This window comes from Salvelinus sp. IW2-2015, linkage group LG20 (assembly GCF_002910315.2).
Source record: "Salvelinus sp. IW2-2015 linkage group LG20, ASM291031v2, whole genome shotgun sequence".
In the NCBI taxonomy this organism is placed as follows: Eukaryota; Metazoa; Chordata; class Actinopteri; order Salmoniformes; family Salmonidae; genus Salvelinus; species Salvelinus sp. IW2-2015.
This window is the reverse complement of record NC_036860.1, coordinates 30,060,139-30,075,129: the sequence shown is the minus strand read 5'-3', so window position 1 is coordinate 30,075,129 and position 14,991 is coordinate 30,060,139. Positions and strand designations below refer to the sequence as shown.

The 14,991-nt window shown below is 41.7% G+C and overlaps 1 protein-coding gene across 1 annotated transcript; it reads left to right on the top strand.

The window, feature by feature from the left end:
- The first annotated feature begins 980 nt into the window (after nt 1-980).
- Nucleotides 981-14,202, top strand: nrgna (neurogranin (protein kinase C substrate, RC3) a). Its single transcript, XM_024011069.3, has 3 exons — nt 981-1,197; nt 8,772-8,918; nt 13,708-14,202. Exons 1-3 carry the CDS (start codon nt 1,183-1,185, stop codon nt 13,726-13,728), a joined length of 183 nt encoding a protein of 60 aa, XP_023866837.1. The 5' UTR covers nt 981-1,182; the 3' UTR covers nt 13,729-14,202.
- The last annotated feature ends 789 nt before the right edge of the window (nt 14,203-14,991 follow it).

Sequence of the window (14,991 nt, the reverse complement as noted above, 5' to 3'; positions counted from 1 at the left end):
AATGCACCTAAATGACACTCAGACCATGAGAAACAAGATTATCTGGTCTGATGAAACCAAGATTGAACTCTTTGGCCTGAATGCCAAGCATCACGTCTGGAGGAAACCTAGCACCATCCCTACGGTGAAGCATGGTGGTGGCAGCATCATGCTGTCGGGATGTTTTTTAGCGGCAGGGACTGGGAGACTTGTCAGGATCGAGGGRAAAATGAACGGAGCAAAGTACAGAGAGATCTTTGATGAAAACCTGCTCCAGAGCGCTCAGGACCTCTGACTGGGGCGAATGTTCCCCTTCCAACATGACAACGATGCTAATCACACAGCCAAGAAAACACAGGAGTTGCTTCGAGACAAGTCTCTGAATGTCTTTGAGTGGCCAAGCCAGAGCCCGGACTTGAACCTGATCGAAACATCTCTGGAGAGACCTGAAAATAGCTGTGCAGCGATGCTCCCCATCCAACCTGACAGAGCTTGAGAAGATCTGCAGAGAAGAATGAGAAACTCAAATACAGGTGTTTCAAGCTTGTAACGACATACCCAAGTAGACTCGAGGCTGTAATTGCTGCCAAAGGTGCTTCAACAGAAAAATGAGTAAAGAGTCTGAATACTTATTTAAATGTCATATTTCAGTTTTTTACTTTTAAGAAATTAGCAAAACATTTCTAAAAACCTGTAAATGCTTTGTCATTATTAGGTATTGTGTGTTGATTGATGAGGGGAAAACAATCCGTATGTAATATTATGAGGATTATGAGGGGAAATTAATTCTACAATAGATACTGTATTTTCTGTTCATATGTGATATTCCCATCAATGCTTTTAATTACTCATAACCACAACTTTTTCTTACACTTTTGTAATGTTTTGTTTTGTGATCATCGGGCAGAGCAAGGAAAACGCCAGAGGTCGTCCCTGCACTGCTAGCAGCTGATTGGAGAATGAATGTGCGTAAACTACTGTATCCGTTTGAATCACTTTCATTAGGGAACTTTTATTTTGATGGCGAACCGAAAATTCCACTATTGTGGCTAGCTTCACACAGGCACTGCCATACAGGAGTAGAAGAGGCACGGGAGAGAAGCGCACGAACGTAGACGGGGAATGTTCATAAATATCAACCAAAAACTCTGAGAAGTGAACTTCACGTTTCTWTATAGGATTTTTGTTTTCCATTCTCTCGCAATGGAATGTCTAAATGTAAGTATCGATCTAGGCTATTTTGTAAAAATTATGAGGTGCAAGCATTTAAATGTTGAACTTTATTTATTATGGTTTAGGCTACTGTATTAGATGTATTTCATGATGAAAGTAACGGGAGACAAGTTAAAATAATGGATATAGTATGCCTAAATAATTCTGATAAAACAACATTCAGGCATCCAGGCACAGTTTAGTCCAAGAAAATTGGCATTCCAAAGTCAGTGCGTTTTTGCTCTCCAAAACAAAAGCTGACCTGTGACTCAATGCAAAATTGCACCACAAATGTGGATCCATTTAGAAACAATGATGAGACATTGTAGTTATTGGCAGGGTTAGCCTGCTAATCATGGAGGTGGGAGAGCAGCTGCAGGCTCAGACTGGCATTATGTGATTATTTTCAAATCAAACGTGCATAGAACTGTTGAGAGACGTGTTTAACCACTCAAATGTATTTATTGTACATTCTGTTTAAGTACTGTTTTAGTCAACTGTGTTTTCAGCTGTATGTCGTTTTCAGTCCAATGTTCATTTGCTTGATAATTATTGGAAAGATAGGATTAGAAGTGACTAAATATGATAGAGGAAAATACCTTGTGGGTAGCTTATTGAGCTTTAGTATAATAAGCACAGGGGCATGCAAATCACTCATGAAAATCCAGGCTTACTCCAATGACTGGTTTGTGCGATAATGCAGATAAAATGTATAACTGTGTTATAATGCAGCTTAAGACTTGTCATACGCATGTATCACACCTTATAATGTATTATTATCATTTCATAATGATTCTGACTCAATTATTCTGACTAAGTTAAAATGTTATTTGTTGTTACAAGCAACCTGGTCTCAGAAAAAGACGTGTAATATAATACCTCCAAGATGTGTAAGAAGGTACATCATCCAATTCGTATGCTATTGTATAACCGAAGTAGATGTAAGACACTATATGTCCTATAATTCAGATATTGTACGACCACTATTCCATTTATAATATAACGTAACGTACATCACACTAAATGGGGTGTAATAAATTTACGTACAGAATAATGCGAATTGCCCTGAGACCACGTTGTACTCACTGAATTGTACTCTGTGAATCATTTTAGAATATGAGTTCTTCAAAAACAATCCAAAATAGGCAACGTATTCTATTGGGACTTAGGCAAAGGGAGATAAATATATTCAGTAGGGTTTGAGGATTTCTTGCAACAAAAAAAAAATCCGGTATGGATAGCACCAGTTGGTACACTACAAAACTCATCCTTGCTGAACTGCGTGGGCTTGAAGGTTGTCTGTTTGTGGGAGGACCCTAGACTTTCGAGTTTTCGAGAAACAGCAATTATCTGTGTATAATTTGAAGACTTGCTACCGTGTGCTTGTGACTGAGTAGACAGATGGTCATTTGCATACTAACTCTCACCAGTCATTTGACCTGCATAGTTTGAAGATCCATACAATGATTGATATTTACATTAAAAGTGTATATATTGACAGAGCTAGGATTTTTTTAGCTCGAGTACATCGTTTGTTGTGTTTCCACCCGAGAGCATTCTATTGAAATATTGAAAAGAGATGGGGTGACACTCAGTTGAGTGTCACCCCACCAAATATGCCCTCTTGTTTCCATTTATAGTATACTCTAAGAAATGTGTTTGTTAAGTGAACAATGGTTCTTGGCAAATGTAACTGTCACCGATATATTTCAGTTATAACCACTACTCAAATCCCTCTTTTGTCTTTGGTTTTGGTTATGTGACCAGATAATTGAAGTAACTCAGGTCAACAGGCATAATGCATTATAACTTGTTGTAAGTATGTATGAGCCCTTATCATGTTTAATTACGCAGTCATAACATGCTATGCCTTACTCAATATGGCTGATTATTCAGGATTAGTGTGAAATAATGCTAAGACATCATAAGGGGTCATATATGCTTATGTCAATAATGCATAATGCGTATGCATTATTAATGCACCATAATTCATTATATAATTTGTCGTTAAGTAAAGTGTTAGAGGCCAATACCAAGAAAAGGAAACATCACCCACTAGAGTGGTCTACCGATTTGCCTCTGTGAAAGTCAGATAGTTTAGGCCAGACTTCGTGTATAACATACCCTTGGTTTCTTCGGCTTAGCCATAGTACATGAAACTCACCCGAGGATGTTGCTTTCATTTCACTAAACTACCTTCATGTCTAGCAAGCCTTATTGTACGAGGAAGTCTTCTGGCCTCTGATTCCCTGACACTGAAGCATCTTCTGTGTCCAAAATGGCACCCTATTCCCTATATAGGGAATACGATGCCATTTGGGACGTAGCCATCCCCTAACAGCCAAGAGGAAATAGATGTGCTGATGGAAACTGAAGACCCCATAGGACCTGGGTGGAGAGGCACAGACAGAGCACAGGAGGCTTGTGTGCTTATAAACAAAGCATGAGGGATTCTGTTCCTAAGCATATTCCTTAGAGTTGAACAATGCCCTTTATGAGACAGTCTGTTTATCCGCTCCGCAATGATATGACGGTACAATGTTTCATGTCACTATGTTATTTGTATGGAATGATAAATTGACATATTAGTATTTCTTTTTTTATATGTTTTAGGGTTTAGGTTATTAATGTCGATGACATCGTATTTTACGTGTCCCGAATGATCATTACAAGTTGATAAGCAGGTATATGTGATAACCTATCTACTGTTATACTGTACCTGACACGCCCTGATCTGTTTCACCTGTCCCTGTGCTTGTGGATGGTTACGGTAACGTAAGACTCACTCACTCACTCGCTCACTCAATGATCCCACCTTGCATCTGGTGAACTCTGGAAGTCCCCGAGAGGATCCGAGGTTAGCCGAGTTCCTCCAAGATCCTCCGAAGACTGCCGAGTTGCCTCTTCCCGAGCCGATGCAGCTCGGCAGGGCTAGGCTGCCTCCAGTCGAACACGTACATGGACTGAACACCCAGAGTTGTCTGTATTCCGGTACTGTCGGTCATTATGTGTCTACCTTTCCCTTCAAGAGACCCAGCTCATTCGTTGGAGTGAGTCCTCTGGTGGGTCTTAAAGATAATTGTTATTCTCCCCTTACTTGCCCCCCTCTTCATGCCACCCTACTGTGGGGCGACAAGTCCAAGTCTCTCCAGGTACTCATCGACTCGGGGGCCGATGTGAGTCTCATGGACATTACCCTGGCGTCCGAGCCGGGCATCCCCACTCAACTCTTCTTCATTCCCATGGGTGTTAGAGCGCTCTATAGGCCGGGTCACCCACCAGACCACCCTTGTCAACCTACGAGTGTTGGGGAACCACATCGAGACGATCCAATTCCTGCTGGTTGAGTCTCCGCAGGTTCCAGTGGTATTGGGATTCTCTTGGCTCCAGCGATACAATCCCTCCATTGACTGTGCAACTGGTGCCATCGTGGGCTGAAGCCCATCCTGCCACACTCATTAGCTGAAGTCAGCTCTGCCTGCCCCGGGACGTCCTGGGGGCTTGGAAATTGCCCTGGACCTCTCGGCCTGCTCCACAGAGTACCAGGACCTCCGGGAGGGGTTCAGTAAGGCCCAGGCCACTTCGTTTCCTCAGCACTGACCGGTATCCAACAAGGTCAAGCCTGAGGTGCTGGCACGCCGCTATAGTGCTGCGGCTACTGGCCCAGAAGCTGAAACCTTTCCCCCCCCGCTCCAAGATCATTAGCCCCTCTGCTGTTCGTCCTCTGTTGCCCCGTACCCTCTGTATTTTTCCTACCTTTTCTGTGTCCAGAGTTAAAATCATGACTGACTGCCCCTAGTCTCCTGTTTCCAGGCCCACCCCTCTCCCTCGTCTCATCGACAGTAGCCCGGCGTACATGGTGAGACGCCTCCTGAAGGTTCGACCTCGGGGCAGGGGATTCCAGTACCTGGTTGACTGGGAGGGTTATGGCCTGGAGGAGAGGTGCTGGGTCTCCGCTAGGGACATCCTGGACCCAGGCCTCATCTCTGAGTTCCAGCGCCGGCACCCCGCTCAACCAGGTATGCGCCAGGTGGCGTCCCTAGGGGGGGGTTACTGTCACGCCCTGATCTGTTTCACCTGTCCTTGTGCTTGTCTCCACCCCCCTCCCGGTGTTGCCCATCTGCCTCATTATCCCTTGTGTATTTATACCTGTGTTTTCTGTCTGTCTGTTGCCAGTTCATCTTGTTTGTTCAAGCCTACCAGCGTTCTGTCTCAGCTCCTGTTTTTCCCTAGTTTCTCTTTTTTTCGTCCTCCTGGTTTTTGACCTTTGCCTGTCCTGACCCTGTACCCGCCCGCCTGACCACTGCCTGTCTCTGACCCTGAGCCTGCCTGCCGTCCTGTACCTTTGCTCCACCTCTGGATTACCGACCTCTGCCTGACCCTGCCTGCCGTCCTGTACCCTGGCCTCTTCTCTGGATTATCGACCCCTGCCTGCCTTGACCTGTCGTTTGCCTTCCCCTGTGGTTACAATAAACATTGTTACTTCACACAGTCTGCACTTGGGTTTTACCTTGATTCCTGATAATACCAACACTGTGTTCCAGCCCTTGTCATTCTGATGTCTTTTCTATTTTCTTTTCTATTTTAAGTAAATTCTGAGCACCATTTGTGTGCCACTTTCATTTGTATCAAAGTGTTTGGAAATTATACCTCATTACATGGAGTAGAATATTTGGTCCACTTGACTCATAGCCATACTTCTTGCCCAACTCTCCTTCATGCAGATCATACATATTCAAACTTTCAATATCGGACCATCAAACCATCTTATCAGAGCTAGACAGCAACCTAAACGTTTATCAGCTGCCTTTATAGATTACTACAGTAAGTTACAGCTGCCCTAGGCAGATACAGTTGCGGCCAAATATATTGGCACCCTTGCACTGTACTTAAATAATTCCCTATTTCTTCTCAAATAAGCTGAAATAAAACATTTWAAAAATTGTCTCTACGCCTTGTTATTGGATTTTCAACATTGCAGAACCAAATGTATTTTTGTAAACTTAAATTTACAATTGTAACTTAGAACGTAAAGGCAAATGGCATGGACCAAATTATTGGTACCCAGGAGCTAGCTACTTGGATGCACAGCCTTTGGCAAAGATAACAATGAGCTTGCTGCACCTTTCTACTGGCAATTTGTCCCACTCTTCAGCAGCAAACTTCTCTAATTCTTCAATGTTTTCAGCTCTTGCCATAGATTGTGGATCTCATTCAGATCTGGACTCTTCGCTGTCCACTCCAGAACAGTCCARCATTTCATCATGAACCATTCCAGGGTGCTTTTGATATTTGTTTGGGTTTGTCCTGCTGGAAGATCCACAACCTTCAACAGAGTTTTTGGACAGTGGATTGAACATTGCACTCTAAATCACATTGACAATCTGCTTATTTCATGCACACATTCAAGGCCACCAGTACCAGAGACAGCAAAGCAACCCCTCTTTTATTTCAATGCTTTATTTGGTAATTGGTAAACATAGGAATTTTATTTATTTAACTAGGCAAGTCAGTTAAGAACAAATTCTTATTTACAATGACGGCCTACAGGTGAATAGTGGGTTAACTGCCTTGTTCAGGGGCAGAACGACAGATTTTCACCTTGTCAGCTCGGGGATTCGATCCAGCAACCTTTCAGTTACTCACCCAACACTCTAACCACTAAGCTACCTGCCACTCCTGAGGAAGATTGCAGTGAGGAAGACCCCACTGCTGAAGAAGACACAAGAAAGCCTGATTGAACTTCTCATAAACCCACCTAAACAAGCCTAAATCCTGGGGGAAATGTTCTGTGGACCAATGAAACAAAATTACAACTCTTTGGCAATACATATCAGCACTGTGTTTAGTGACGACCAAATGAAGCATTCAATGAAAAGAACACCCTCCCTACAATCAAAGATGGGGGAGGGTTGATAATGCTGTGGGGTTGCCCACAAGATGCGTCTCAATTGAAGGTTGTGGGTATTCCAACAGGAAAATGACCCCAAACACACATAAAAAAGCACCCAGGAATGGTTCAAGACTAGATGCTGGACTGCTATGGTGACCAGCGAAGAGCCCAGATCTGAATTACATCCAAAACCTATGGCGCGATCTGAAAACAGCAGTTGGTGGAGGGCACCCCTCAAAACATTGAAGAATCAGAGCAGTTTGCTGCTAAAAAGTTGGCCAAATTGCCAGTAGAAAGGTCCAGCAAGCGCATTGACGGTTACAAGAAGCGTTTGTCTGCAGTTATCTTGGCCGTTGCTGGTGCAACCAAATACTCGTTCCGGGGAGTCAATAATTTGTCTTTATGAAGAGTTTAATTAGGGATAGCCCCTTTTTTWAAATTTTCCCCTAAAATGACATACCCAAATCTAACTGCCTGTTAGCTCAGGCCCTGAAACAAGGATATGCATATTCTTGGTACCATTTGAAGGAAACACTTTGAAGTTTGTGTAAATGTGAATTGAATGTAGGATAATATAACACAATAGATCTGGTAGAAGAAAACAAAACAAAAATTTCTCCCATTTTTGAAATGCAACAGAAAGGTCCCAAATCTAGCCATCACTCTGAGCAAACTACATGACATTTAGTATGAAGTCACCCAGGTACATTTGGGCAAATCGTGGAGACATTTACATTCACATTACATTTTTCTGCAAGAATATCGTCAAATCTGAATACTTGGACATTGATTTAGCTTTTCCAGTATTAGTAGCCATATTATAAGTTCCACATTTGCAAAACACACAATTATCATAACTTTATAACTCTCCATATTCTAATTTTTTTTATCCAAATGGAAAAGGCTTGATGTCGCACAAGGTTAGCAGCAACATTTTGCGACAGATACTCCCGTAAAGCCCAGCTCATTGGCTATCTAGCTAGCTTTGTTTGACCCCGATGGGCGCTTATTCGACAAAGTCAATCAAGTGAAGACCGCCCGCGTCATCGGCGTGCCATGAAGGCGTCGCTCTAACCAAATTTGGTGTCCTATAGGATATACTATACTCCTAATGATATAGTGAAGTCTGGTTATGTTCTAGGATCTCTGAGGAATAAATACGAACATGATTTGACTGGTTGAAACAACATTTAGGGTTAGATTTTCAAGGCTTCCTTTCTTTGCAAATTGAACGAGTGGAAATACAAAATCGATCGTGCATGCTATATGGACATTTTTAGGGTATGAAAAAKGAATTTATCTAACAAAATTACACTTCATGTTATCTCTGGGACTCTTTGGATGATAAATCAGAGCAAGATTTCAGAATGTAAGTACACATTTCACCTTCAGAGATGAATTTATCAAACCTATCGCGGTGAAATCTGTTACAATCTGTTACTCTATTCAGAATTACAAGTTGCCTTCCATTGTATGGCTTGACCGCAACAAGTTGTATAAAGCAGAGACAGACTGGCACCCAGGCTGGCTTTCAAATTGTACAACAGTCAATCAGTGAATGGGATGAGAACAGCTGATATTGGCCTTGTTGTTTAAATGAGAAAAAACATTGAATTGGAATTTCAGTTTACTGAATTAACTGAATTGAAGCAGAACTGACCCCAACCGTGTTGTTTGTCCCTCTCAGGACGGGTGTCCCAAGACCCACGAGGAGGACATCATGGACATCCCCTTGGATGACCCCGAGGCCAACAAGGCTGCTGCCAAGATCCAGGCCAGCTTCCGTGGTCACATGACTCGCAAGAAAATGAAGGAAGACAAACCCAGGGAGGAGGTAAAAGCTTTAGCAGAATTAGGTTGGCAAAATGCTGGTAACTTTCCCAGAATTCCCARAATATTCTAGAAACCATGGGAATTCTGGGAAAGTTGCCAGAATTTTGTAACCCTTCAGAATCAGAAATAAAAACTGTAATTGCTATGAACAATGTTGACAGAAATGTGTATGGGTGTAGTACAAGTTGTCGAAAGACAGCACAAGAGCTGTAAGAGAGAGGGATAAGGTTAAGAACTTTGGTCTTAGGAGGGAAACTGAGGGTGTATTGAGCATCCATTTTGGCTCAACGGTTGTTCTTATAAGGAATTGAGCTTCTGTGGTTTAGGTGTGTATTTACTTTKTTTGTAAGAATTTAGGTGGTAGAGAAACTAGTCCTTAATCCTTCAGTATCAAAATTGTGATTTAGGATACTAGGTGTATGTCACACCTCATTACTTCACAAGAGAGAAAAGGAAAGGGGGATACCTAGTCAGTTGTACAACCGAATGCATTCAACTGAAATGTGTCTTCCGCATTTAACCCAACTCTTCTGAATCAGGCACTTTTATTTCTAATCAAAATGCGTTTTTTGGCAGAAATGCCTTCTGGAACGTGTGAACGTTCATGTGCCTTAATAACAAACGTGTATGCCATCTGTAAATAAAAATAAAATGGTTAAATTACGAGCCTAGATTKTTTAGCCACGTAAAAATACAGGAACCTTCCCACTAGCCATGATTGGCTGAGATAATGGATGGGCTGGACATGCCGAGAGATGAGTTTGGATTGGTTTGCCATGTAGCTGGCTTCTGTCTATAACATGAGCTGGTCAGTATGTGTAGGTAATCCTTTCTAACGCTGCAAAAGTGTTGTTCTCCACTTTCTGGAGGACCGAGTTTTGAAAACATCGGAATGCCCGGTGGAATTAGAGTATGATACCTAAGGAGTTGGAGAAAATTCAGACGTTTGATTGCAAATATGCAGATGGAGTTTGATTGCAAATATGCAGATGGAGTTGAAAAGAGAACGCACAGAAGACTGTTGTTAAAACACCTATCTCCGAATTACATCTTCAAACTAAGGGCAACCATGGCATCCGTGACAAAGAGGGAGAAGCATCCGTTCATGTATATGGGTAAGATAGTCTAGCTAGCTACATTTTCAGATATTATACGTTTCTAATATTGTCAGAAAGTCGTTTGCATTTCAAGTTATAGCGTACTGTTAGCTAGCTAGCTAATGCTAGCTGGCTGGCTCGCTAGCTAACGTTACTTGTATGATCTGTGTAGTAATATTATTCATATCTCAGAGCCATTTGCTTTGCTAGTTATAGCCTATAGTTAGCTAGCTAGCTAACATTGAAGCTGGTTGGTTAGCTACCTGCAGATTCATGCAGGGTACTAACATTATGAGTTGGGATTATGGTTCATTGTCTAGCTAGGTAGCTATATGTCTAAACAAAAGACTCTACTATGCAAGTAACAATTTCACTACACCTTCTGTATCTTGTGCATGCGACAAATCAGCTTTGATTTGATTTTATATAGTATTTGTTTACCAGTGAAGCACATGACCTGCACCAAAGTCAAATTAGGATATAACGTTAGGCCAACGAGACAGTGTCCACGTTCTAAAATTCTCCGGTAGAATGCCCTGCTTTTATTTAATCAGACTCACAACTGTAAGATATATTCTGTAATTAGCTTGCCATTAACTTGTAAATAATGATCTTGTTGTGAGTTTATTTTCCTGTAATAATGAAGACAAATKAGCTAAAGTGAAGACGTTGTCAGCTATATGATACGGTAATTATTTGAACTGGCTAACCATCTAACTTAACATTAGCTAGCAACGAACCAAAACATTGTTTAAAAAGTAGTTTTTAGTTGCCTGGTTTGCTAGATTGACATACTGTATACTAATTCATTTTTAAATGGGTGGATTTATTGGTGTTAAAATACACTAGTTATGGTGTTTTGGACCACCAGGCTGGTGATGTCATGTAGCCTGTAGTTTTTGTGTTTATACCTTTTCATAATGACAACGACAAGTTTGATGTCTGGGGCTGTTTTTCATGCTTCGGACTAGGCCCCTTATTTCCAGTGAAGGGAAATCTTAACGCTACAGCATACGATGCATTCTAGACAATTCTGTGCTTCCAACTTTGTGGCAGCAGTTTGGGGAAGGCCCTTTCCTGTTTCAGCATGACAACACCCCCGTGCACAAAGTGAGGTCCATACAGAAATGGTTTGTCGAGATTGGTCCGGAAGAACTTGACTGGCCTGCACAGAGCCCTGACCTCAACACCATTGAACAACTTTGGGATGAATTGGAACGCCGACTGCGAGCCAGGCCTGATAAGCCAACATCAGTGCACAACCTCACTAATGCTCTTGTGGCTGAATGGAAGCAAATCCTCGCAGCAATGTTCCAACATTTAGTGTAAAGTCTTCCCAGAAGAGTGGAGGCTGTTATAGCAGCAACAGGGGGACCAACTCCATACTAATGCCCATCATTTTTGAATGAGATGTTCAATGAGCAGTTTGTTTTGTTTCGTGAAACCTACCAGTGGTTTTCCCCTCTGTTCTAGTTCCTGTTTTCTATTTTTTCCCGGTTTTGACAATTCTGCCTGCCCTGGCCCTGAACCTGCCTGCCGTTCTATACCTTGCCACACCACACTGGATTATTGACCCCTGCCTGATCTTGCAACCTTGCGGTTGCTAGTCCAACGCTCTAACCACTAGGCTACCCTGCCACCCTTGAACTTTCGTTTGCCTGCCCCTGTACTAGTAATACACTTTTGTTACTTCGACATTGTCTGCATCTGGGTCTTACATGAAACGTGATACATATCATGGCATCATAAGTAATACATAAATATGATTAGCATAAGGTGCCAGATTACATTTAAACCAATTATTTTTTGCATATCTAAGCATACCCGGGGCGGCAGGTAGCCAAGTGGCTAATTAGAGCGTTGGATTAGCATCCGAAAGGTTGCAAGATTAAGTCCCTGAGCTGACAAGGTAAAAATCTGTTGTTCTACCCCTGAACAAGGCAGTTAACCCATTGTTCCTAGGCCGCCATTGAAAATAAGAATTTGTTCTTAACTGACTTGCCTAGTTAAATAAAGGTATAAAATAAATGCCCCTTAAACTGTCTGTATCATCCTGACTGGTGGTTATATTTTCTAATAAAGGAAATATGCTTCTCTGCTAAAATCTGGGTAAAAGATGGAAAGGAATGTGAGTCTTATTTAGTAATTGTTAGCTTTTCTAAAGTCTAGCAACCTTGCCAGCTAAGATAGTTAGACACGCTACTCTGACTTGATTGAGAACCTGAAATGGCTTGGTAGCTTGTTTGGGAAACTATCTAGCTGGCTAGTTAAAGCCAACTTCATGAAATTGCTAGGTGGCTAGTATTACAGAAACAGCAAAACATTGTAATTGTATTTATTCATCAAGAGGGAATCAATAGGCTACATAGCTTAATCAAATTATTTTACAAATATACCTCCTGCGAGTCCTGCTCATCACTGGCAGCTAAAATCAAATCAAACGCTGTGTGTGTCACTCTACACTCTCCTCCTCACTGATGATACTGTCTGCATGCACTAACTAGTGTCTAACGTCCTGCCTAGCATATCTTTGCTATGTGGTGCACCTTGGAAGGAACCACTTACTTAGGGAGAATGGGGGGGGGTACTCTTTGCCTGGTCCAATCAGTGTGCCTCCTCCGCAAAATACATATGACAGATCTTTCTATAAATAATTATGATAAAACGTGGACTTAAAAATAAAGTTTAATAATTCATTTAACATCAGAAAGATTACAAAACAGGGAAAATTTGAAGGGGCACGTGCCCTTGTGCCCGCTATGGGCATGACACATCTACTGTGTGTGTTCCACAAGGAATCAGTAACCCAGCCAGCCTCCTATCACCCAATCCCCGGATGGGGAAAAAAAGCTTTCAGAGCGATGCAGACTTAATTGCGTGTTGCTAGACAATAATTCAGATGGCATCCAGTTAATGTCATGAGAGTGCAAGATCTCCACTGAGTAATGAACGCTCACATCAGTCACATACTGTATATTTGAAGACAACGAGGAGTTTTGCACATACAGTATTTTCTATAATTTAAGTTATAGCATCATGTCTGACAGTTCTTCATAATATTATTTACTTCATAACATTTGATAAGACACCATGATGGTTAGGTATAATAGAGTGGATATTTAGGATATCATTTTCTTTGGGCATCCTGCACTTTTGGTGTCATAATGTCCTCTCATAACTTTTAGCAATACAGATTTAAAGGTGCGCGTCTAGGATTGACCTGTGTCATTCATGTTCAAAAAAGCTTTTTTTTTTCTTTGTTTCTAGCTTTCTGTCTTTCTTTTGTTTCTTTGTTTCTTTTGTTTCTTTCTGTATTTTGTTGCCAAAGTCCTGGTGGTAATCTGCTCTCATCATCCAGTGAACATTTTAAAAGCTGTCTTTTAGATCGCCATCATTATGCTAATGAGTTTGACCCATTCATATCCTGCCATTACCCCCTGTGATGCCACGTGTGTGTGTGTGTGTGTGTGTGTGTGTGTGTGTTGTGTGTGTGTGTGTGTGTGTGTGTGTGTGTGTGTGTGTGTGTGTGTGTGTGTGTGTGTGTGTGTGTGGTGTGTGTGTGTGTGTGTGTGTGTGTGTGTGTGTGTGTGTGTGTGTGTGTGTGTGTGTGTGTGGTGTTGGTGTTTGGTTTGTGTGTGTGTGTGTGTGTGTGCGCGCACGTGTATGCACGCATGCTGTGTGCATGCTTTTCAGAAGCGACAGGAGCAGAAGTAGAGGAGAGAGAGAGGTTCCTGTACTGTGAGGTCGCGGATCCTGGCAGAAACACGCACGCTACTGCAATATCAAGACCTGTTATCATGAAGAGAAAAAATGTCACCATACCACACAAATAGAACTAACTAGATGTAGGTTTGGTGTACCTGATCAGTGAACTCTCTCCTTCTCACTAACACACACACACACACACTCCCCTTCCTCCACTAGTATCAGGGTAAATGTCTGTGACCCAAAATAATATTTCACGCCATGATTTTTTAAAATGTAAACATAGCAAGTGCACTCAAGTGAAAAGTATGTTTGATGGATTTGAAGGGTGAAGTGGGACTTGGCTTCTTCCAGAGCAAGTGTAATGGCAAGGTGGACAGTTTATTTGGGAAATGTATGTTTGTGCTCACTTAACTGGCTATATAATCATATACATTTTACAATATAAAAGTAACTTTCTTTGTGTGTGTTTTGTGTCACTCTAATAAAGTGAAATTGATTGAAGTAGAATTGATAGAACTGCTCAGTATGTGACATATTGATTTATGTTAATGTTTCGTTATTGACCCAATGGCACCATTTTCTTTGACTTTGTTTCTTTGGTTGTCCCTGATATTTATATATATATATTTATTAAAAGTAAAGTATCTACATGGTTCAATAAAAAYGGACAAGTGTGAAAGTCTGTATGGTGTTTGGTTGGTTTGATTGCTGTGAAAACCAAATAAATAGAGGAATAACGATTGAAGCAAGTTTGTTACCTTCTTCTTGCCGTAGGCCCTTAACAGCTTGATTTCCTTGTGTTGTGGCTAATCAATCTTTTAAATCTAGCAAATTTGTCTCCCATGTAGAACTGATGCTGGTTAATAAATGTGTACAGTGAAATGCACTCGCTATGTTCAGTCTTGCAGAATAACACATCAGAACACCTTTACACTGTATGTTGGAATTCATCCGTTTGGAAAGCTTTTAGGAGGATATAGCTCCTACTGCAACAAAGGTATGTACGCCCGCCCACCCTTTTTTTTCTCACTGTCTCTCTTTATCTCTATTTTCTCCTGTCTCTCTCTCTCACACACACATATAGACGCCCCCCCCCCCACCCCCAAACACTCACATACTGTATGTACATCACAGGAGGTTGGTTGCACCTTTAATTGGGGAAGACGGGCTCATGGTAATGGCTGGTGCAGAATAGGTGGAATGGTATCAGATACTTTCAAACACACATCCTCCCCTCAGCAACCTCCGCTGATGTACATGAGAACAGCA

Bases quoted from the DNA above. Each gene is read 5' to 3' on its own strand.
- nrgna (XM_024011069.3), top strand. The intron at 8,919-13,707 runs GTAAAAGCTTTA...CATGCTTTTCAG, and splicing joins AAGACAAACCCAGGGAGGAG to AAGCGACAGGAGCAGAAGTA.